This window comes from Rousettus aegyptiacus, unplaced genomic scaffold, assembly GCF_014176215.1.
Source record: "Rousettus aegyptiacus isolate mRouAeg1 unplaced genomic scaffold, mRouAeg1.p scaffold_m13_p_16, whole genome shotgun sequence".
NCBI lineage: Eukaryota > Metazoa > Chordata > Mammalia > Chiroptera > Pteropodidae > Rousettus > Rousettus aegyptiacus.
In genome coordinates this window covers 148,620-173,204 of record NW_023416291.1, presented here as the reverse complement: position 1 = coordinate 173,204, position 24,585 = coordinate 148,620, and the positions used below count along the sequence as shown (strand labels likewise).

The 24,585-nt window shown below is 50.1% G+C and overlaps 1 protein-coding gene across 9 annotated transcripts in view; it reads left to right on the top strand.

The window, feature by feature from the left end:
• The window catches only part of ZGRF1 (zinc finger GRF-type containing 1), a 50,969-nt gene that overhangs the window by 15,297 nt on the left and 11,087 nt on the right, over positions 1–24,585 (top strand). For 7 of the 9 annotated variants that reach the window (XM_036233389.1, XM_036233386.1, XM_036233385.1 and 4 more), the window contains exons 8-25: positions 1,096–1,161; positions 1,765–1,885; positions 3,539–4,191; positions 4,810–4,948; positions 5,376–5,560; positions 6,590–6,786; positions 7,896–8,035; positions 11,185–11,328; positions 11,580–11,691; positions 12,624–12,835; positions 14,283–14,442; positions 16,400–16,477; positions 16,638–16,785; positions 19,115–19,242; positions 21,044–21,167; positions 23,070–23,246; positions 23,368–23,502; positions 24,195–24,456. In XM_036233389.1, the coding sequence (XP_036089282.1) occupies positions 1,096–1,161; positions 1,765–1,885; positions 3,539–4,191; positions 4,810–4,948; positions 5,376–5,560; positions 6,590–6,786; positions 7,896–8,035; positions 11,185–11,328; positions 11,580–11,691; positions 12,624–12,835; positions 14,283–14,442; positions 16,400–16,477; positions 16,638–16,785; positions 19,115–19,242; positions 21,044–21,167; positions 23,070–23,246; positions 23,368–23,502; positions 24,195–24,456 (3,181 nt within the window). The other 2 variants (XM_036233387.1, XM_036233390.1) reach the window with 2 other exon arrangements.

Here is a 24,585-nt window from a genome sequence, read left to right as displayed (position 1 = left end):
TGATTTTTATCATAACAGTTTTCAAAAGCCCAGCTTCGCAAAGATATAAGTCGTTGAATGAAATGCCATGAAATCTGAACTGCCTTGACTTAGTAGTTTGGTAGGTGTCTATCTGACACCTGTTGGGTGACGCTGTGCTTCCTCCAATTTAAAACACGTCGTGGGCCCCGGTGTTCGCTGTGGCACCCAGGGTGCCATGTGGCGCAGTTTGTGGTGGTCACACAAAGTGACGGCACCGCCAGGATGCGCTGACATTCAGAGTAAGTCATCTAGGTTAGTGTTTCTCAGTGGGTCACTTAGCATTTTTGGAGGGACATTTCCATTATATGTCTCATTTGCCCCTATTTCTATCTTACTCTAGTTTCCATGTTACTGGGCTTTTTTTTTTTTTTTTTTTTTCCTATTAAGAATCTTTGTTTCCACCCCTTTTTTAAATATAGAAAAAGGTGTAGAAAAAAAAAACTTATCCTACTATTCAGAGATGAGATAATTTAAACATTTCCAGCTTTTTTTTTTTCGAAGCCTATTTTTTAAAGTATGGTTAGATCGATGTGTACAAATAGTTTTACTTCCTTTCCCCTTAATGCCGTGTTGTATTTTCTCACATTATTAAAACTTACTGTAAATATCTTTTAAAAGATCCTTACCATTTCATCCTGTGGATACTCTATGCTTTGGACAAACAGTTCACTATTTTTGAACATTTAAATTAATTTCAGCATTTTACTTTGTAAATAAAGCTTTAGTAAATGTTTTTACACACAAATCATTGTTTACATTTTAAGTTATTTTCTTAGATTTTACTCCCAGAAGTGGAACTGATAACTCCAAGGGCTAAGAACAGCTTTCTGAGATTCTTAGTATATATTGTAAAGTCTAAAAACTTTACTGTTTTATAACATGAATACTTATTTTACTTCATATTCACCAGTGCTATTAAGATCTTTTAAAATTCTTGCAAAGTGAACATGGTGTTTAATCAACGCTTAGTTTTTGCCTTTGTTAGTTGTGGTGTTCTGCTATTTACGTCTAGTAGGAATTCACGTTTTGTTTTGTTTTGTAAGTTGCCCCTCCCTGTGGTTTATCTTAATTTAGTGCCCGGCTCCTGCAATGCCAAAAGAAAATGAAGCCGAACCCCGTGAGCCCCTTCCATTTCTGCAGGTGAGTTAACTTTCAAAATGTCAAGTAACCAGAAATTGTATGTGTATAGCGGGGTATGGCATGTAATTTTATGTTTGCATTTTAAATTGCCAGTTTTCAAACTCATTTGTAATTAGTTAACATATATTTATTTAGATGAGCCCGCTGTCTTTTGTATAAATGTCCTGTGTGGGCTATAGGATTTGGTAAATAACAAACCCTTTTAGCATAAAGCTAATTTTGCAGATTTGCAAGCATTACCTAATCCAAGAATTGTCGTTGACAGTGACAGCTGGGGTGCGCCTCTGTTGCCTAAAACAAAACAAGACAAAACCCCTGTGGTGACTTAAGCATTTATCACCCCCCAACATTTATCTGAGCCCCAAGACCCGACCTTTGCCAGAACCAGATCCCCGGCCAGTCCAGTCCACATCTGGCGGGCTTCATGTTCCTGCCGTCGATTTCACGAGTTGGTTCTGTCCTGTTCCTTTGCCCACCGCAGCTCTGCGTAGTGTCATCAGAAGCATTATCCGTACCGTGTGGGTTTCTGGAATTCACTCAGACCGCGTGGGGGAAATGCAGTAAGAAGGTGCTGGTCTGTAGCTGTTTCCTCTTTCTGGACAGGTGATGTCATCGGAGCAGATGTCCACAGGAGGCTCTGTTTCTCCTTTCTCTCTGGACTCGGGAGATGAAGACCGCACAGAGGACTTCCCCGTGGAGTCCCTGGAAGCAAGGGCCTCACCAGGTGATCTTCCCTTTCTCAGCTCTTGCCATGTGGCTCTGATGTCTGTCTGTCCCTGTGACGTGCAATGTTTCACTTGAGGGAGCCAGACTCCACGTTGTGCCCCGAAGCCACCCACGTTCCTACGCGCAGGTGGCTCCTGTTCCCAGGACAGCACGCCCTTCCGGCTCCAGGTCCTCCTCTCAGCTTTTCCACACAGACCTCCGGAACTGTCCTCGAGAGCTGCCGCCGTTGTCACAGCTGTCACACCAGAGCCTGGCCCCTCTGGCCCCTCGGTGGCCCTTCCCTCCCAAGGGACTGATTCCTCAGAGTGTGACCCACTCCACTGGGCGACCTTAGCCTCACCCCGAGTTTCCCCTTTTGTGTGTTGGGACCTGGCCTCGTCAGGGGGCTGCTGCCCCGGCCACACGCCCAGGCCCCGCATTTACTGTGTGTAGACTCCCACAATCACTCCCTGATTGACAAGTGTCATACATCCTGTGGGGTCCCTTCCGCTGACTCGTCATCTCCCTTTTCTGCCCATCTCACCTGTGCAGCTCCCCGATTCTGAAGCTGAGTGGGGTGAGGGGCGACGTTGCAGGCAGTTACCCTGTCCTGCGTGGCGGATGTGAAAGCTTCGTCACGTGGACGGGTGGTTGGGTGGAGCCCGCAGGCGTGCTCGGTAGAGGAGCGAGGCAGCCGAGGGTCAGTGTCAAAAACGGCCGCGGCCCGGGGGACCGGATGGCTGGCCGAGCCTTGCTGGGCACCCTTGCTCTGCGACGAGGTTCTAACTTCTCTATCGGTGTTGCTCGCTTGACGGGCTGTGAGGACCACACCCTGACACTTCATAAAGAGTGTCACCGGCTCGCCTGCTGCTCTGCCGGCTTCCCAGGCGGTCGCCAAAGTTCACATCCAGCGAAAGAGAAACTCCGTCAGGAAGGCCCATTGTTCTAACACGGGGAACCCTGGCATCCTCAGATGAAAACTTAAGTGTGTGTAGTTCCAGTGCAGCATTATTCATTCACTGATTTATTCAACAAATATTTGTTACTTTTTACATTTTCAGGAATATTCTATACTAACACAGCCAAAACATGAGTTGGCTGGAACTGAACTCTTATCATGTACCAATAGATTTTAAAAAAAAAAAAAAAAGACCCAAACGTCTTTTTTACCCTGAAGGTCGATACATTAATTCATGAGTGTAATAAAACTTGCAGGACATCACAGTCACGGTCAGATAAACGAACCATCAGCCTCGTTCTCCGGGGAAGGACGTGACTCTGAGAACGAGAACCCGCGGGTGCTCCTGCTGCCCGCCGGCTGGTGCTCGCGGTCCCACCTGCACGCCGAGAGTGACGCGCTGTGGCCGGAAGTGCCCCGAGCACCGAGGTGCCACGTCACTTGGTGTGGCGATGGGGGTTGGTGGCTGAGGGATAAGGAAGAGACGCTGTCAAGTTCATTGATTTTAGAGGAGTTTCAGAGATTATTAGTTAAACTTTGAAAGGTTTACTTTTTGAGACTAAAACCATTATATATTTTTTTAATTTTAAAAAAGAAAATGAAATTATGTGATTTTTTTTTCAAGGCCAGTCAGTACTTTTTTGTATAGATACCGTCTTCTTTGGAGCCTAGGTATGACCTTAACACATTTTTTTAATTGTTTTTTTCCCCCAGTAATGAAAAAATTCAGCTCTGTGGAGAATAAGGATTTTCAAAGGCTTCCATTAGAAAGTAGCACCCGAGTTCCACTCGTCACGTTGCCACCTGCTGATGGGCTCCCTGACCTGCGTCCTCAGTCCCATGTGACTGGCTGTGACAGGCCAGAGGCCTCGGATTCTCCTGTATCCAACCTGTGGGAAGACTCCGCGGCTCTCCCTTTCGTCCTCGTGCCTGAGGGCCAGAGGGAAGCTTCTTTGTTTAAGGGATCCAGGGCAGTGACACCAGGGGGCGACTCACTTCTCAGGAGCGTGTCTGCTCAGAGCAAGTGGCAGAAATACCAAAACACAGCCCGATGCCGCCTGCCGAAACGGAGCAGACTGGACACGGAAGTCCCAGGCGGCGTCTTCGCCAAGTCTGTCTCGGGCAGGTGCTTTGGTGACACCGGCCAAAGGCAGGGTGACGCCGTGCGGGGGTGCTCTTTGGATGCCGCGCGCGTGCAGATGATACGAGGCGTGCTCCGTCAGCAGCAGCGAGGCGTCAGTCACGACTGGGCGAGCGGAGGGCAAGCACCTCCTCTGGATTTAGAGCAGACTTCCAGGACCGAGGAAACTCCGACGGAGCCGGGCGGGCCTGCCCGCCGCAAGCACGCCGCGCCAGGGCTCTCCCAGGTGAGGAAGCCCCCCGCGTGGCCGCGAGCTCGGTCCCGGGTCACTGCACTTCAACAGGAGAGCAGTCATTTTGCTCTCGGAGCCAGTGGCTTTCGGTTTTTTTTAGTTTTCTGTAACTTAGCGACAGTCGCCTCTGTGAGCGTCGGTGAAATCAGGTGTTTGAAAGTGTCCGGCGCCGTGTTTGGCACAGAGCAGGCTCTGGCTGCGGCCGGCTGCGTCCGCCAGCCCTCCTGATGCTGCGCGTTCTATGCCGACGGTCAGCTCGGCTTCGCTGCTTGTGGCGGAGGGGTGCATCGTGTCACACGGTGGCTGTGAGCAGAAATAGACGTAATGGTCATTCACATCAGGCAAGCTTTTCCTGGCAAAAAGTTCTCGAAAACGTCTTCAGGGCAGGCACGAAAGACTAAGAAAGGTTAGTCTTACGTATCACCAGAAGTGCTATGCATGGCCATTCCTGCTGTGCTGGTTTCTCATTTAAAATCGGGAAATTATTTTCAAGGACTCTAGCAACCTTGTTTATTTTCTTAAACGTCTCTAGAAAATAGTTTGCTTATTAGGAAACAGCGTTTGGGGTTTTTGTCTGTAGTTGTGGTAGTAACTGCAGTTATTCCGTTTCAGGAGATCAGTGACTCTGAGCTGTGCTTCCCGAGCAGGCAGAAGGCGACGTCCGCTGGCCTCCCGCGGCGGCAGACCCGCGTCCCCGCCGTCTTTCAGTCCCCTGCCCATTACAAGCGGCTCTTTGCGTCCTGCCTCATAGGTGTGCCGGTCCCCTTCGTGCTTTGTTACAGGCGGTTGCCGCATAATGTCAGGAAACTGAGAAAGGGTGGTGTCTTCTGTCGTGAATTCTTAGAATAAATTCTCTGCTTGGGACTTGTTATTCTCTATGTTTATTCCAGTTTTCGACAGTAACTTATATTCTAATTTCGAGTGAAAATTGAGCTTTAAAAGTTATAGTTTTTTTTTTAACTAGAAGTATTACATTTGGTTTCGTTAAGTAGGAAATGTATAATGCATGATTAGTTTGTTTTACAAGGGCAAATCTTGCCTTTTAAAAGTGAGTATTAGTATTAGGTTATCGTTTACTTTATTAAAACGCTGTTTTCAAATTTAGCTAACAAACAGCACACGTCACACAATCACGAAGTTGTTCTGGATTTAATTTTCATCTGTATCTTTTTCCATAGAACATCTAAATATATTGCTGTTCGGGCTGGCACAAAGGTTGCACAAAGCTCTTTCGAAAGTCGACATATCATTTTACACGTCGTCAAAGGGAGAGAAACCGGAAGATGTGGAAGAGAACGTGCCGTCCTGTCTTCACCGTCAGCCCGCGAAACTCGTCATGGTTAAAAAGGAGGGTCCGAATAAGGTCTCGTCCCCTCCCCTCCCATCACCCCGCCGCGGACGCCTGTTGCTTCGTGACCAGCTCAGTTCCAAGCCAGTCTTGATGGGGCCTTCTCCCCGAGGCTCTGGTGACTTAGGCTCCCAGGGCGGTCCCTGGAAAGACGGCCTGTGCTCGGGGCCACCCGCGGGATAAGAGCAGCCTCGAAGCCACTCGGGGCTCGCTGCACGAGTGGGTGGAGGGGTGGCCGGCGTTTCCTGCGGGGCCGCGCCCGGAGAAGGGGGCGACCCACCAGGACGGGGCGCAGGAAAGTGTCCTGGTCGAATTTCTCTTGCTGGATGTGTGTTACTGTGGCAGAAGTCAGTGAAACGTTTGCGCGTTGGTTGGTGGTTTGTGCTCGTAAGACCTGCTCTCACTCGTAGTGACAGGTCCCCGCCCTTGTTTGCATGTCCCACATCATCGTTAGCTGAGCGTGTAAGCTTAGATTTAAATTCCGTTATCAAGTACAAGAGTTCAAAAATAATATGAGGACCATGGAATAAAATATTATAGAGCCACTAAAACCCCTTGTTCAAGATTACTCGATGACATGGGTGTCATGCAGTTAGGTACAAAGGTTAGGTTACAGAGCAGAAAGTGTGTTTGTTGTGCGAGTTTTATTTAAAACATAAATCGCCCTCTGTGCGCGGGCCCGTGCGTGTGTGCGCCCACGCGCGTGGGCGAGGGGCCGGGCGGGCGCACACGGAGGGCCCTGGCAGTGGCTACCGGGCAGCGCCCGGGCTGTCCGTGGTGATCATTTCAAACCAGAAGACCAGGGAATTTTAGTTTTCAAATTGGCTTGTATTTCAGAATGTGTCATTTTTTGATAAGGAAAAGCAAATGATGGTTTTAAATTTTATTGTTTAAATTAATGAAAAGATTAAGTTGCATAGTGACTAATTTATTAGAGTACATTAATGCCGTCAACCTTTATAAAAGTCCTGACAAACCCAGGACAAACACAGTGAAAATAAAAACGTTATTGATCTCACTAAATTTTAATACCTTCTCCCCCAGGGCCGTCTTTTCTATACCTGCAGTGCACCCAAAGCTGGCCAATGTACGTTCTTCAGGTGGCTTGAGGAGGTGACCCCAGGACACTCGACGCGGGAGGCATCTGCCTCCCGCACGGTGTTGAGAGACGTGAAGAGCATTGGCTTGTACCTGAGGAGTCAGAAAATACCCTTCTACGAGGAGTGTCAGCTTCTGGTGAGGTGTGTGCCATGCTGCACGTAACTACATCTAGTTATACCAGAAAGCAGTAACTTCCCAGAATTGTCGTCAGCTTTAAAAGTGATTGAGACGGGAAGAGTGTCTCGAAGGGGGAGGACCTAGGTTTTCTCTGAGAGGGAGGAAAAGTTCCCCGCAGCTGTTTCCGGCCTGCTCCGAACGTCAGCAGCGCCAGCGACGCCGGGTGACGGGTGGGCGTGCGGCCCGTCCCGCCGTTCCTCCACGCAGTCACAGAGGGGAGCCCGTTCCTCCACGCAGTCACAGAGGGGAGCCCGTTCCTCCACGCAGACACAGAGGGGAGCCCTCGCAGCAAGGCACAGGGACAGGTGTCACTGCGCAGCATGACAGGCCCAGGCCACCCGCAGGCCCGGGCTGCGGGCCTCGTAGTGTGGCAGAGTGCTGCTCCCCGGGGACAGGTCTTTAGGAAGTGGGATAAACCCAAAGAGCTAATAGAAGTTGCGTTTCCATGATGCTTTAATAAGATCAGCAAGTTCTGGGAGCTGTGTGCCGGGCACTCTTCCTGGCACTTTGGTCTTCGTGGTGGCCTTGATACGTGGGGGTCATGGGGGCGGTTTATTATTCCCATCTCACAGCCTCAGCAGCCACGGTTTCAAGTACTTTTTCTGTCTCAGGCTCTTAAAACTAGCGATGACTCTGAGGATGGCTGTTTCTTCCTACACTGATGACACAATGTATTTTTGTGTGTGTGTGTGTGTGTGTGTGTGTGTGTGTGTGTGAGAAAGTATATGAGCATACACACGCCCTGGCTCTCTTCATGTTGTTGTTAAAGATTTTTAAAAAATATTTACACCTTCGAACTCTTAGTTATAAAATAAGTCCTCGGGATGTGGCGTGTAGTGTGGTGACCCTACTTAATACTGTTTGTATATTTAAAAGTTGTTGAGAGTAAATCTTAAAAGTTCTCACAAGAAAAAGATAACTATGTGGTGATGGATGTTAGCTAGACTCATCCTAGTGAATAATCTTGCATACCTGAAGCTAATGGAATGTTACATGTCGATTATATATCAATTAAGAAAAAAATTGGTACCTTTACATTCAAATTCACTTTTGTTTTTTACTCATATTGCAGGAAAGGATTTGATTTTCAAAGAAAACAGTATGGCAAACTAAAGAAGTTTAGGACCGTAAATCCTGAGTTTTATAATGAACCTAAAAGCAAACTTTATCTTAAGCTGAGTCGGAAGGAAAGTTCTTCGACTTACAGCAAAGGTCAGTGGGCAGCTCTTTGTGTTCTGTGCTAGTACAGAGTAGTGTGGGATATAGTTTGAATTATTGTAGAATAAATTAGACCATTCCTAAATGCATATTTTTAATTTTTAGTTTTTAAAAATCTATTAAAGGCTACCAAGACTGTTTAATTTTGTTTAAAAAGTCACGCTAAGTTCTCGGCATCATATAAATAAGCATATTGATTCGACTGCTCTGACCTAATAGCAAAAATAAACAGCAAATGTAATGAGCTTATTAATACTTTTGTCATTGTCTGCACCATTTAACAACACTGGACCCCGAATTTTGTGTATTTGGAAGTAAAATCCATGAACAGTTTGTCTAAGGCCTTAGATGCACTAAGCTGGGTGAATCATTACTTTCGGCGTTGTGACCTGCCCTTGTCATAGCCCTCGCCTGGCTCTCTTCAGTTATTTACTGAGTCGTTTTAAATACTGTCGGTGTCTGCGAATCCACAAACCAAAGCAAAATCTGGCACCTGTACCACGACCTACATGTGACATGAAGCGACCCGCTGCCCGCCCTGCGGTGTCCCCTGACCCAGGGTCGTCAGCAGTGTGACCCACGTGCTCATCCACCTCTTGCTGCTTTGTAGTCGGTTTACATAAACGAATTCCCACAGAGCGCACTGCAAATGTTTGGTTTATGCAACGTCATTGGAATGACAGAGCTCTGTATGAAACCTTGCGGGATTTCTCTTCCCCTTACCGCGCCGCGGCAGCGTGTGCGTGGTCGACACTGGACTCTGTGACGGTGCCGCAGCCGTTTGGCCGCGCCCCCGCGTGGCCGCCCCGCGCCCCGGCTTTGCCGTGGGGAGCCAAGCGCCGCGAGGGTTCCCGCCCTGCCTGTGGGTGCGCCGCGTCTTCGCCGCATAGTGCTGGTTTTACTTCGTGTTCTTGGCAGCAAGACGGTGAATGAAGGCAGCGTGTGCTGATCTGCTAACCGCGCTCTAGCACAAGCGTCCGGACAGGCTGCCTGGGGTAGCACTACCCGACACACGCGACTTTTGGGGTAGCGTGGATTTATTTTCCATCTTTATTTGGATGTAACTACTGTTTAAAAATGACCGCAAACTCGTCCAACGTATTTAATTACTTTAATTTCATGTATCCCTTTTAGATCTCTTGAATTTTTCTGTTTTATGTATTTCTTCAAAAACTATTTCGAATATAGGTCTTTGTATGGGTAACCCTCTGAACCCTTGAGCCCCTGAGACCATTTTTACTGCACGTTCATATTTGATTGAATGTTTGGCTCCATGTAAAATTCTGGATTCTAAGTTCATTTAAAAACTTGGCTATTTTCTTGCACTTACTGTTGCTATGGGAAAATCTGATGGTTCTCACTCCTTCGTATGTTATTTGCTCTTTTTGGCTGGAAGGTTTAGAATTTTCTCTGACTTTTATAGTCTTACGTTTCCCTATAATGTGTCTTACTGTGGGTTTTTCCTTCTCCTCCTGGACACACAAGGCCTTTGAAATATAAAGTCTTCTGTTTCTGAAGTCATCTACTGTGTATATTAAATATAGATAGCTTTTTGTATGTCAATCATACGTCCATAAAATGACTAAAAAAAACACCAAAGTCCTTTATCTCCCCCCCCGCCCGTCCAGTTCACTGTATAAGTTTAAGACATGCAGCATGATCGTTCCATTTACGAATACATATTGTGAAAAAAAGTTTTTAATTCTGGGAAATCGATCTCTGTAATTTCTTCGGATACCCTTCCTCTTCATTTCTCTCTCTAGGACGCTCACTCGTCACTTCTGGGTCTGTCCTCAGTCTCTTCCCACGTGTTCTATATCGTCTGATTTTGTCCTCCCTTCCTTCGGGGAGATGCCCTTTTAAATTGCTTAGTTACTTTTCAGATGTGTCCTTTCTGCCATTCATCACAATAATTGTAACTTACTTCAGCTACCGTGTTTTTCCAACCTCATATTTCTTTCACTCTCTTCACATATTCTTGCTTTGTGTGTGTGTTGCTGTCTTCCCTTACCTCTTTTAATCTCTTTACCAGGCTGAATCTGAACTCTTTACCCACCCGTTGTGGTGTTTCCTTTTCTGTAGAACTTCGTAATCCAGTATGTTCTTCCTTTGAGTCTTTGTGCCCCTTAAATGTCCCCCGTGCTGGCCTGTGAGCCGATTTCCCTGGTGGCATTGGCTGTGCTTTCTGGCAGTGCATCTGGGGGAGGGCAGCGCGGGCTGGGCAGCCCCGATGAACTTGAGGGGTAAAGGTTAGCCCCAGATCGGAGACCCTTTTGTCCTGACCCACAGACGCACGGCCAGTGTGACGTGCCGTTCCGAGTTGTTAAACACAGGACGAGAACTTGAAGACACTCGTGCAGCAGTCTCAGTGCAGAATGAGTTAACCATTTTAATCTTTTACATTTATCTCATCTGTAGCTGAGTCAAAGCAGTTTTTTATGTTTTGGGCTTTGTAAGTAAATTAATTCTTTCTAAATTGTTTGCTTAAGTTTTCTTAAAAAAACAGTATTTGTCTTTATAATCATAATGGCTAAAATAACACATGATGAAGTTATACAATTATAGTAACAGATACCACTGGTGTAGATGAGGTTTAGAGCAAATACAGCGCCTGTAAGTGGAAACTCCACTGGCGGTGGGGATGGTGTCCGGTGTTCTGGGAGGTGGCCGGCTGGCTTCGCGGGCTCGGTGTGCAGAGGACACGGGAGGCGCGTTTCGAGGAGAAAGCAGACCGGAGCGCCATCTGAGTGCAGGTCTGCAAGGGAAGGGGAACTCTGTCCGCGACGGCCGACCTTACCCGAGCATGGACACCGTCGTGTGGCAGGGCGTCCACACCGAGAGTCTGCCCTGGGAAAGCCTGATGCAGCCGTGAGCCATTGTGAAGAGAAAGATGAGTTACATGTTGTCTTTGCTTGATTTACTCTTTTTTACAAGTAAAAAGTGACTTTAAAAGCAAATGTAATCGAGTTAAAAACATGGAAATGAAACGTTATATTTTCAGGGCTTGGTTTGCGTGGAATCTTGTGGGCGAAAATAACCAACTTTGTTTTTGGAGGAAGAACGTTGGACCTAGCGTCGAGGAAGCCCAGAGCCGCTTCGGAGCGGGCACAGTGCTGCGCCTGTTGACCCGTCTGTCCTTGCAGATGACCTCTGGGTGGTTTCCAAAACGCTCGACTTCGAGCTGGACACTTTCATCGCATGCAGCGCGTTCTTCGGACCCTCATCCACCAGCGAGGTGGAGCTGCTGCCTTTGAAAGGCTATCTCCCCTCCCACTGGCCCGTCGACAGTAAGTACCGTGTGCCCGCTGCGTCGCGTGCCTCCGTGTGCTAAAGAAGGACGGTCACGAGATGCACCGTGGGCCGGAAGCCTGACAAAGCCACGAAGCGTGAGGGAGCCGGGGGCACCGTGGCTCGGTGAGGGGGGCCTCTGCGTGCGCATAGCTTATTTTAGGTCGCGAGACTTACTCGGTTTTGAGGACACGCGGTGGAGTCGCTCGGGCCGTTCGTTCACGTGCACTGCCTGCCCTGCTTCCCACAGCAGTGGTCCACGCGCTGCTGGCCTGCAACGCCGGCGCGGAGCTGGCCGCCCTGAGGAACCTCGCGGACTTCAACCCGGCCACCCTGCCTCTGACGCGGCACCTGCTGGCCATGTGCGTGAGTTGCCGTCTGCCCTGGGGTCATGGGTGTGCCGACACGGTTGGCACGGCTGAGACAGTGCAGCGAAAGCCCGTGCCACACGGCGCCGACGAAACCCTAATTACCCTTCAGAGACCTTGTCGGCGGCGGAAGGACCGGGGGTGCGTGTGGTTCCTGCCAGTCCCCACCCACCGTCCGCCCGTCTGCTGCGGCCGGAGCTGCTCGAAGCTCCCGCCTTGGTCAGGGGGTCATTTCTCCACGAACTTCTGAGTATTCGTTTTTGAATTTTTTTTTATCCACTTGTATTTTATGCCACAAATTATTTAACATTTAAAAGAATCATTTTACCGTATCAAAGTATCATATGTACCCCTTTAATTTACAGTGTTGTATGTCAAACGTATTCAATTAACAATTTCTAAATAATCATTTTATAGCCTGAATTTAGTATGTATATTGATACTGATTTTATTCTTGACATATCTCATTTTCAATTTCTCAAGCGCCACGCCCCATTTAAAATGACAGAAAAGGTGGCGTTTCTAATTAGGAATGAAACGAATGGTCCGACTGGTGGTGTTTGTTTTCCTCACCACAGAGAACTCCTGGGTGAAAAAATCCACAGAATTCTGTTATTTTTCTACTTTTAAATAAATTCAGTATAGAAGTAAAACCAGTTTATCAGTTTTACTGGAAACGGAGGCCGGGTTGATTACTACGCCAGCTTTTGTGACAGAGCGTGGACTTGCTAGCTGAGTGCTTTTGGAGGGGGAAACATTGTCTCCGGGATGCCCATTTGGGGAGATCATGTCCTCGGGCTGTGCCAGTCACATCGGGTAGTACGTGGCGCCCACACGCGGTGCGCCCCTGGGGTGGCGGTTCGCGGGGCGCGCCGGCGGCCTCGGAGCCCCAGCATGTCTCGGTTTCATGGGCCGCTTCCCCCTAGGCCGCCGTCCGCCGCCTGGAGCGGCCAGCGAGCTGGCGGAGCGCGCTTCGTCCCTCCGGCCGTGTCCAGCGCGGCGCCCAGCCCCGGGGCGGCCCTGCAGCTCGCCAGCGACCTCGCCCGCGCGCACACACTCAACGACGGCCAGGCCGCGGCGCTGGCGCGCGTGGCCCAGATGCTGGCGGCCGGCGCGCCCCCGGTCACGCTCGTCCAGGGTAAGACGCGGTGACGCCCCGCAGAGCTGCGGCGCTGGCCCCCGTCCCCAGCAGAGTTCTGCCTGGGGGTGCGGGGGCGTCGCAGCCCCACGGGGACTGGCACGGACGGCTGAGAGCCAGCCGGGCCTTCCCGAGGTGGCGCTGGCCTTGAAGGCGGGCACCGAGGGCCACGGGAGGCGGAAGCCCCGTCCCCGGAGGAGCGCTGCCCTCCTCTGGCCTCTGTCCCCGCCCTGCTGCTTGTCCTCTCCGCAGCACTGCCGCACATTCGCTGTGCGGGCCCGCGGGGTGCCTGGCGTCTGTCCGAGATGCTGCCAGGCTAAGTCACTCCTCTCAGCCGTCCTCTCTGGCTCCCCCATGGTCACCCCAGACCTGTGGCCCGGCCTCTGTCCCCCCTAGTGCCTGCCCCCCCAGCATACTTGCACCCCTGCACAGCCCTGGGGGAGCTGGGCTCGACAGCTGGATTCGTGTCCTGGTCCCATCACTGGGCAGCGCCGTGACCTTGGGAAGGCTCTTAGCCCTCGGCTTTAAGTCCCTGCTCTGTAAAGTGGGGTTGAAGACAATGAGTTCAGCTAGGTCAAGGCTTGGGACGCTTCTGGCACAGGGGACGCACCTAGGGGAGCTGACACATGTTGTCATGAGCACCCACATAACTCCTGATGGGTCCACCCTTAGTTTTACCTTTCTTCATAGTTGCAGTCAAGTAATTTTTCTAAAACAATCTGATTAAGTCAGTTCCACTGCTTAAAATCGTCAGCGACTTCCCCTGTCCTTTAGGGCAAAATGTATTTTTTAGCCACAGCTAGCAGAACTCCTGGGACTTGCGCCCCCACCCCCACCCCCTGTCTACCCCATCAGCTTCCTGTTCTGCCTCTTTCGACCAGCTATACGGAAATACTTCCGGCTGAGAGCGTGGCCTTGCCTCTGCCTGAAGTGACCTCTGCTTCAAGCAGTCTGAATATCTTATTCTGGAAGACCGAGCTCTGCTGCCACTCCTGGGAAGCCATCCCGTCTCTAGAGAGCCGCAGGGAGACCTGTTCTTCCTCTGATACAGCAGCAATGTTACTTACTTGCCCTTTTTACTTTTTATTAGCTCTATTGGGGTAACGTGGAATAATAACGTTGTATAATGTTCAGCTGTCCAAGGTTACCATTCGACACCTGTGGTGACCCCCTCGGCCACTTCACCTCCCCCCACCTTCCACCGCCCCCCGCACCATATCATTTCACTGCGGTTCCTTTGCTTGACTGGCTTCCCACGTAGACTGCGGCCTCCTGGGTATGGGGTCTTCTGATTGTCCTTGTGTGAAGCACATCATGGGCACTCAGTGTTTTTTGACTACATTAATTAAATGAAGGAGAGAGAGAAATAGTGAAATATTTCTTGTGCTTTCAGAAATTTCCTTATGATATTACCATTATTTTTCCCCCCTTCCTTCAAAATAATTAGGTGTTTTTGGAGCAGGAAAGAGTTATTTGTTGGCAGTGGTGGTTTTGTTCTTCGTGCGGCTGTTTGAGCAGAGTGAAGCTCCCACAGGTGGAAACGCAAGACCGTGGAAACTTCTGATTGCGTCTTCCACGAATGTGGCCGTCGACAGAGTCCTCCTTGGGTAGGTATGACAGCTTGTCAGAGTTCGCGTTTTAGGGCGGCTGCTGAGGCCATGTGGCGCGGGCCTGAGTGTCTGTTCCTCCGCGGGCTATGCCTTTGTCTCTGACTCAAGAGCAACTGCCAAGAAATAGCAGCACGCCTGACAATTCTAGCGCAAGGACGGGGCGGACCCTCCTGTGAAGATTTGAGCTCGGCGGGGCCGACGTGTGCGTGGTTGGGAGAAGCAGGTGGCTGGAACCTGAGTGTCTCCTCTGGCCACAGGAGACACAGGGTCTGCCCACTGGTACCCAGCACGGCCTCAGGGCTGTGCTCGCAGCCAGCGGCCCTGGCTGACGAAGCAGTGGCTCCCCCCAGGACAGAGAGCCTCACGCACTGCTCGTTGTACACTGGTGGGTCCCCACTGCACGCGCAGGCATCCCTGTGGACCCCCGCACCTCCACGGGACTTGGGGACCCGGGAAAACCAGAGAAGGCAATCGTGTGGTTTCTTTTGCTGGTACAAAGTTTTGTGATTGTTTAGGATTTTGTTTAAAAATGCAAAGAAAATATTACATAATATTTTACCAGTATTCCAGAGTTTAATGATCTGTTAATAAATGACAAAGTTTGATTAGGAGAAATAATCCCTTATTTATAAGTGTAGGCTTTTTAAAAACCAGCTTTCAAAATTACATAAGATAATGCTGATTGCAGAAAACAGGCCATCTGTACAGATACCATATTTCTTTATAGAATTTTATACATACACATACGTTTTATTTCCCAGACCTGGTATGAAACAGTATATATTGTTTTGTGTCCTGCTTTTTTTACTTAAAGATTGTTTCTCTGTGGTATTAAATCTTAGAAAACAGTTTTTCATAGCTCTCTTATATGCCATGATTTATTTATACTATACTTAAGCACTTTTTGATCAGTAAGTCCTTTTCAAATTTTTGCCATTATAAATAATATTATGACAGAGATCCTTAAACATAAATCTTTGTCTCCACTTCTCATATTCTGAGGGAAAAGTCCTAGGCCTAGAATAAAAGGCAGGGACACTTTAAGCTTTCTAACATGCTTTGCGGGGTTGCCTTCAGAAAGGCCCCTTGTAGGTAACGTGAGGACAGGAGCCGCACGGACCAAACAGGAGAAAGACCAAGGCTGGAGTGAGGAGGGAGGGTCAGTACTGAACAGTGAGGTGGCAGGACACACGTAACGCCAAGGCCCTGGGGTCACGCCCTGCATGTCACAGCCGTGGTGACAGTGACAGGGGTACTGCCCCCTCGTCGACGTAGGATCGACACTCGTGAAAGATCCAGCTTTTCAGACTGAAAGCAGCGGCTGTTCTCCTGGGCCGTGCGGACCCCGGACGCCCTGCGCTGCGTGGTGTGAGTCGCTCGGTGCCCCGTGGGCGGCAGCGCTGGAGGCGCGGCGGGGCCAGAGCACCAGGCCGGGCCGAGGGACGCTGCCCCCCGCACACCCTGAGGGGCATGGGTGTGGGTGCAAGGTCATGGACGCCCGGGCGGCCGGACCTGCCGGGTCCGCGTCATGCTGCCCATCGGCGGCTCTGTGGCCCCTCCCAGGGGACGTGCCCCGCAGAGCCGTGTGGTTGGGCGGGACGTGCACGTGGAGAGCTGGCCCTCTGCCTCGTCAGCGTAGGTGCCGAGTACGAGGCAGCGGCTGCTCTCCGTGTCGTCATGTCTTTAGGGGCGACTCTCTGTATGATAAGTGCAGATGTCGATGTTTTAGTGACGTCAAGTGGCCCTCAACGTGAGATAATGCATAGTTTTAAATGCTCTGTAAAATGCATTACATCAAAAACTCAGCCGCGTCGTGTTTACTTTGCATTTAAGCACTTCCCACGGAATTACGTAACTACAAAATAGACTGTCACACAGAGTTAGTTCTAATAACGTGAATACGTATCCTACTTGCTAAATGATCAGAATCTGCTCTACCTTGTTTTCTCTAAAGGCTTCTCAGTCTTGGATTTGACAAGTTCATCCGTGTCGGGAGCGTAAGGAAGATTGCCAAGCCAGTCTTACCTTACAGGTAAGAAAGCCGGGAGCCACAGCCTGCACGGGAGGATCATGATTCTATGCAAGTCTTACCTTAAGTTTGGTTTCTTGTTAATGTAGAAAAGCTGTTTAACCTTCTGTGACATTATGAAAATGGAATAAAGACAGCTGTTCTTTGATGGAACTCTTTCCAGTTTGCACGCCGGCTCGGAAAGTGCAAGTGAGCAGTTGACAGAGCTGCACGCGCTCCTGAAAGAAGACCTGACTCCGAGGGAAAGACTCTGCGTGAGAAGCAGCATCGAGCAGCACAAGCTGGGCACCAACAAGACCCTGCTGCGGCAGGTGGGCGCCCCGCTGCGCGCGCTGCTAGGGTCGCGTTCCTGTCCCTGGAGGGCTTTCCCCGTAAGGGGACCCGGGGCTGGGCCAGCGTCTGCCCGGGGCACGGTTCGTTTTCCTGCGAAGCCGTCTTTGCCTTTGCGCGCGGACCCAGCGCGGCAGACCGAGCCACCTTCCTCTCTCCGTGGGTGCGCCCTCTCACAGGCTTACCCAGGAAGCGAAGAGGTGGGAACACATTCCTGGCAAGTCAAATGAAACTCGTTTTCCTCCTAGGAGGAATAGAGGACGAGAAGGTGTGACCCTAGTCAGAACATCCGAGTTAAAGTTGTCTCTGATGCTCCCTCAAAAGCCAAGCCTTTCAGGGTCCGTCTACACACAGGAGCCTGAGACACTGGCTTCCAGATGTTGGGAGCCGAGACTAGACTCAGGATCCCAGGCTGTGACGAGTGGCAGCAGCTCCTCCATCCGGTCCTGCCCCAGGCGGTAGCTGCTTGGGGACAGAGGGGACAGATGGGAGAGGGTTGTTGGCCAGGGGACAGTGCAGACATGTTACTTCAGCGAGAGAGTTGGGGAATCGGCCTGCTTGGGACCCTGTATTGTCAGCTGTGGCTGAAAAAAATGCTGCTTCATGAACGAAATCTCACTCCTTTAAGACAAGAAATGTAGGAGTGCAGGTCCGTCGGGGGCTGCTTCCGAGGGCAGTCGCCTGTGGTCGGTGGCCTCCGACAGGTGGTGGAAGCGCGAGGGGCAGGCTGGGTGGCACATGCACGTGGCGCTTGTGCCGACTTTCCGTTCCTGTGACAGGTCCCGTGGCAGAGGGCGTGGCCGCGTGGTCCTCTCCCGGGGCCGGCGGGGGGTGGCGTGTGGGGACAGGTAGCAGCAGGTCTGGTCTGAGAGTCCTCAGAAGGCCGCAGACGGGCCTGTCCCTGGTGACAGAGCTCGCTCCACAAGGGCCCCGTGCGACCGGCCCTTCGGCCTCCCGTGTGGCCCTGGCAGGGTCACCTGTCCCTGGCGTCTGGTGGTTCTGCAGGTGAAAGCCCAGTGTGGCGCTCACTGGTGCCACCTGTTCACAAATGAAAATGCGTTCGGAGGAAACGTTTTGAGTTTTCCAAGGTCCGATTCGACGTTCGGACCTGACACATTTCTAAAGTGATGTCTTTACAATAAACTAATTTTAAAATGCTTCAATTATTACCACTTTTTATCAATAATAAAATCTCTTGCTGTTAGAATCTTAGCAGTGTAATGATAACTTGAAAGATACAAATAATGTAATTTTTTAAAGAAAAACTTATTTCTTAGGTTTTTGTATTAGCTATTTCTTTAATAAAAAAAAACTGCTCCCTGATCCACAGCCTTCGTGCTCCCCTGGGGTCTTCCTCGGAGGCCGTTACCAGGGACTAGATGACGGGTGGCACTTGGCAGTGGCCCCGAGAGCCGGTCCCCTGCCGGGCCAGCCCCCCGGAGCCGGACGGTCGGGCCTGGGCCTTCCGCTTCAAATGCGGCTTTCGGAGCTCTTTTTTTTTTTGTTTCCAACAAAAGAAGGAAAACCTAGCTGACAGGGCTGCTGTATGTGATGAAGGCAACTTATTAACGAAGAGTTTGTGGTCGCTCCTTGTTTCACACGGTCTGTGCGGCAGTATTTGATTTAGAAAGCATTATAGAGAGAAAACTACACGTCGTGTTATGTGTGTGTCAGGTGCCCACGTATGTCGTGTGTGCACCTGCGCCCATGCCCACGTGGAGTACCCACACACAGACGTCCCCTGCTGGGCTAATGGCCACGTTCAGTTTTGAAAATTTATTGATTTTCCTCTTGTTTCAATTTAGTTCTGGCTTTTATCAAGCCCTTCACCTTGAGAATAATGGTGTTCGGGTGTAATGTGTAAGTCTCGTAAGAGTCAAACAAGCTTACAGGCTGCAGGTGCACTTTAGCGCTGCCGCTCGGGACTGGTTGCGTCCTTGGACCCGTGCAAGGGGGCCACGCCAAGTCGTTCCCCTCGCGAGGGCTTCGGCCTGTTGTTCATTCAGCCTCACGTAGAAGGCGAAACCTGTGTATCGTCCCTGACGTTTGTTACGTCCTGGGTGTTGCAGTGCCTTCCTTCCGAGTGTCAGAACGTGCCTTTTACTCTCGGTGGGCTTGCGGCCTCTGGCCATGTCCTGGGGTTTCCACGTCTCGTGTGGGACGATGAAAATGTGGCGACCGGGCGACGGCGGTTGCCGAGTGCCCGCGGGGACGCCGAGCGCGCCGTGGTTCAGCCTTCAGGGCTTTGGCGAGGACGGCCTCTCCCTTTGCTTAGCCAGGGTCAGTGACCAGCATTCTTCCGGAACACAGGTGCGTGTCGTCGGGGTCACCTGTGCGGCCTGCCTGTTCCCGTGCATGGACGACCTGCGGTTCCCTGTGGTGGTGCTGGACGAGTGCAGCCAGGTGACGGAGCCGGCCTCCCTCCTCCCCATTGCCAGGTGACGCCCTCCCCTCCGGCACGCCCACGCCGCAGCCCTGCAGACATCTCCGCAGACTCTGCAAGTCAAGCGCTAAACCGAGTTTTTAAAACAATGCAGAGGGGAGTTTAGGGGGTTGAGGAATCAAAGTTTGGTTAGATTGCAGTTTGGACGTTGGGGTCACGTGACCCTGCAGGCCTTGGGGGTCGTGGGCCTGGGCTCCCCCGGAACCTCCTCAGCTGTAGTCTGAGAACCTGGCTCCCCTGGAGGCTGTTCTCTCTTCCCTCTGCATAGCTCCAGGGTTTGGTTTCTGAAGGTAATTTGAGGTTAGGAGGGGACGTAAGCACGTCACAAAACGAGTTGCAATGAAGCTTGGTTCGTTGGGCTTCAGCAGACTGAACGCTGAGCCATCCTGGCCGCGGTGCGGGCGGTTCTGGAGCAGAGCGCAGTGTGAGTTGCAAACGGGGAGGGAGATGCGGGGCTGAGTTCTGGCCCCGGCTCTGTCCCTGTGTCCTGGGGCCCCCAGTGTTAAAGTGGACTAGCCCCGCGCGCAGCGGGGAGCAGGGAGCGGGGACCCCGAGCGCCGCACGGGCCGGGCAGCCGCACCGTGTGCTAAACGCAGCGCACACTCGTCCTGTCCCCAAATGCCACGCGAGGTGCTGCCACGTCCGGGCCACTGGTGAGAACCCCGCGGCTGGGAGATACTACGTGACGGCCGCACCCACGGAACGCAGCAGAGCTGAGCTTTAGACGCAGGGTTTGAAGTGGGCCCAGACCCAGTTCCAGTGTGTGTGGGGGTCCGGGAAGTCAGGTTGGTTCTGACACTGCCACCCGGAGACTCATGAGACCCACACGTTAGGGGCTCGTCCCGCACCCCACTTCAGACTCCTCCCTGTGCAGCTGACCGGCTGCGAACAGACAGGGTGGGGTCCCAGCGGCCCTCCACTCGGAACGCCAGTCACTAGCCCAGGGTGTCACCCGCAGTTCTGACTGACTATACATCACGGGTCCCCACCACCCCCTCCTCAGCTTCCATTAGCGTGCTAGGTGGCTCGCAGGACCCAGAAACACGTGGCTCACCAGTCGCTGGCCTGCTGTGAAAAGGTGTGTCTCAGGGACCGCCCCATGGAAGAGATAGGTGTGTACGTGGGGGGGGGGGCAGGCCTTGCGTGCCCTCTGCAGACACGCCCCCTCCCGTGTCTCCACGTGCACCACGTGGCACCAACCCTGACACTCAGAACCGGCCTGTTGGGTGTCTGTGGAGGCTTCATGCCACAGGCAGCACCGGTCGACTCACTCCCCATCACTTAGGTTGGTTGCCCTGGCAACCCGTCCCCAGCCTCCGTGCTTTCCCTAAGCAACCTCATTTATAGAAAAGAGGCAGTTTTATTACTCTCTCTTCTGGGAAATTGCAGGGGTTTCGGGACCTGTGAGCCCAGAATTGTGGACCAAGGCCAAATACATATGAGAAAGGGATTTTGGTCATTTGACCAAATGCGTGTTTCTTATAAATCACAGTATTACAGTTTTCCTCTAACACTTGGCACCTTCCCTGAGAGCCTGATTCACTTCATCTCTGCAGGAGTTTGAGCCAAGTAACTTCTGAGGAGACTTCCGAGTCTGCACTTGGACAGGGTATGTCCTAAGACCCGATGCCGTGCAGAGCGGCATGTGACGGTCCTCGTGGGGAGAGAGAGTTCACTGCGTGAAGCATTCTTCACAGCGTGACTCTTCCGAGCCTTTCTGCGTGTTCATTAGCACTGTTAAGCCTTGCTAGTTCTCAGAGCGCTTCGTGATTCATTTTTGGGATTCTGTTTTTCAGGTTTGAATGTGAAAAGCTGATCGTCGTCGGAGACCCCAAACAGCTTCCTCCGACTATTCAGGGTTCCGAAGCAGCTCATGAAAATGGGTTGGAACAAACTCTTTTCGATCGACTTTGCTTAATGGTACTGCTGCTAAATTCATACAGAATTACCACGTATCGATTATGCACTACATAGAGTGATAGAAAATGAAAACATTAGAAGATGTAGCCCCTGCCCCAAAAGGATTTTAATTGGCGTGTTTAGAAAGTACTCCTCATAAGATAACTGGAGTTCTAGGATTTCAGTGTCCCCGTATAACATGAATCTTGTCCCATGTATTTTAATAGTAGTCATAAGTTTATTGCTTTTGCTCTAAAATCAAGAAAATAGCTCAATACTCATGTCAAATTTGGGTGGTAGTAAGTGGATGTCTTTATTTTCTTTGCTTTTCTGTATGTTTGAACTAGTTCAGAATTAAAGTAAAAGAAATAAAAGCGGTATCTGTTACTCCTCATAGAAAGTGTGGACGTTACGAAGGAGTGGAAGGTAAACAGGAGAAAACCCTTCGTAATGTTTTAGTGTTTTCCCTTCCAGCTTTTATCCTAGGGGTGTTTTCATGTAGCAAATACATGTATTTTCATGGCCTGTATGTATACATAATACAATATTATTTAGCCAGTAAAAAGAAGGAAATGTGCCGTTAGCAACAACATGAATGTACCATGAAATAAGTCAGACAGAAAAAGACAGATACTGTACAGTATCATTTATGTGTGGAATCTAAAAGGCCAGACTCGTAGAAACAGAGAACGGTGCTTGCTGGAGGCCGGGGCAGCCCTAGGGAGCCACTGGCCAGAGGCACCAATGCCCAGGTACAGCCGGGGATCCAGCGTCCTGCACAGTGACCGTGGGCAGCAATGCCGTAGCATCCTCTCTGAAGTCGTTGAGAGTAGGTCTTAAATGTTCTTGCTATGAAAGAGACGGAGGTGCCAGCTGAGGCTGTGGCGGTCACTTTGCAGCATGTCAGGTATCGAATTGACACATTGCACACACCTTAGAATTATTTAATGTAATATGTCAGTCATGTCCAATAAAGCTGAGAAAAATGTATGTGTGTGTTCTAACATAGTCAAGACCGAGCCATAAATACGTAGTTTCTATCCTGTGTTTTTTAAGCGTCACATTATAATAAATCATTTTCCTGTGTTAAAACCAGTGCTTTAAAATCCTCACTATTGTCATAACATGTTTAATCACTAAATACTGTGTCATGTGGTACATTGTAATTTAGTTGTGACATTGAATAGTTAGTTGTTTCTAGTTGTGACGAATGATTCTTTGAGCATTTTCATATCTAAAGCTTTTTGCTGGAGGTCTCACATGCCCACGGACTGACTTACCCATAAACTCATGCCCTAAAGAGACTGAGGATTGATTTTATTTTTCGCACGTTTTTTCCTATGGAAGGTACTTTGTGTGATCATTAATCCTACATCTTATTATATGTTGTTAGTATTATTATTAGAGTACCTTTGCAGTTATTCAGAACGTTCAGTCAGTACCACAGAGCGTTTTGCAAGTCAGCACCACGCCCCAGAAGAGCCGTAGAGAACACGGGATTTGGGTTTCATGACATGAGAACAAAACGCGGAACTTCTTTGAAGATTCAGAATGAAAATGGCTTGTATCCATTGAGGACAGTTAATGAGTTATCAACAACGTTTTCTAATTTTCTTTTAAAGGTTCCTTTTCAATTTATTGTTAGGCCAACTCCACATAAATTATGAAAGCGTATGTTAGGTACCAAACTTACTAGATAATAAGTCTAAGGTTTGATATGTTTCATATTTTACAATTTTGTGGTATAATATTAGTTTACATGAAAACATTTTTAGTGATTTTTAAAATACTTTTATCGTCTTTATCATATTTCTAGTTCATTTATTAAGAGTACCGTATGTCAGTACTTTTAAATTTTTAAATATTTTTTCCCGTAAGAAAATTGTTTTAAATTTCTAATTTTTCTGCATTGAAATTTCTTAGGGCCACGAGCCAGTTCTGTTGAGAACCCAGTACCGCTGTCACCCTGCCATCAGCGCTGTCGCCAATGACCTGTTCTATGGCGGGGTCCTGGCGAACGGCGTTTCGGAGGCGGACAGGGCGCCTTTGCTGGCGTGGCTGCCCACCCTGTGCTTCTACAGCGTTCGCGGGCTGGAGCAGGTGGGTGGCGACAGGCAGCACCGCGCGGTTTCCCGGTTTAACGTCGTCGCCGTGCATGTGACTTCCTTGGTCTTTCGTCGCCTTCCCGGGAAGTGTGATTTGTGATCTGTCTGTATTCCAGAGCGAAGGAGACAACAGCTTTCACAACGTGGCGGAAGCAGCTTTTACACTCAAGCTGATCCGGGCCGTGCTTGCGAGCGGAGTGCCGGGCTCCGCGGTGGGCGTGATAACGTTGTACAGGGCCCAGATGTGCAAGGTTCGTGCGACACGGTCGCTTCTAGAACGTGCCGGATCCTGTGATTTTATGTTGCGGTGTTTGATATTTTTGTTGTGGTTTGGTTTGGTGCTTGAAAAGCTTTGGGGACTGTGATTAATGCATTAAAAAGTAAACATTCTGACTTTTGTCTGGTCTGGCTTATTTTCTGTGTAATTAAATGTAAACTTAACAAGGTTTAATTAAATTCAGTTTACAGCTGTTGGGGCAAAACGGAAATAAACAAATTAGAGGGAAGGAAATGTGCACGCTCTGTGTTTTGGGGCAGATGGGATTGGATCTGTGTTTTCCAAAATGTTCTTCCATTATTACATTTTATCAGTGAGTCGAAGATAGATACCAGATGTTAATGTGGACAGGAGCCGTTTACTTCTGATTAGTTTTTATGTTTTCATTTTTAATTTTTAAATATTTTCCTGCTTCACTGTTTATCAACTAAATTAGCATATCCAAATGAGTTCCCCAGCAATAGATAAATCATCACTTTTGATTTTGTATCATGATGTATATCGTCATCTAGTTGTTTGTTATTTTAGAAACTAGCCAAATCTACGCGAGTCATAAAAAAAGACTGGAAATGTCACTGTTGGTTAGAGCACGTCGGCCACTGTGAGGCCGGGCTGGGGTCCCTTGTGACGTCTGCACTGCGTGACCCCGTCTTCCTTGCCCCGCAGCTCTGTCATTTGCTCAGGGACGCGGACTCCGACCTGCCCGACGTTAAGGCTGTGCAGGTGTCCACAGTCGACGCCTTCCAGGGAGCTGAGAAGGAGATCGTCATCCTGTCCTGTGTGCGGACACGACAGGTCGGCTTCATCGATTCAGAAAAGAGGATGAACGTCGCCCTGACCCGAGGGAGGAGGCACCTGCTGATCGTGGGGCACCTGGCCTGCCTGCGGGGGAGCCGGCTGTGGGGGCGCGTCATCCAGCACTGCGCAGGTGAGGTGCAGCATGCTGCGGGCGGCATTTTGAATAAAAATTGACTTTCGGGGTGGTGCTTGGAGGGGTTCGAATGGGAGCAGCTCCACGTGTGCCGGCGGAGGTGACTGTGAGTGCCGCTGTCTGACA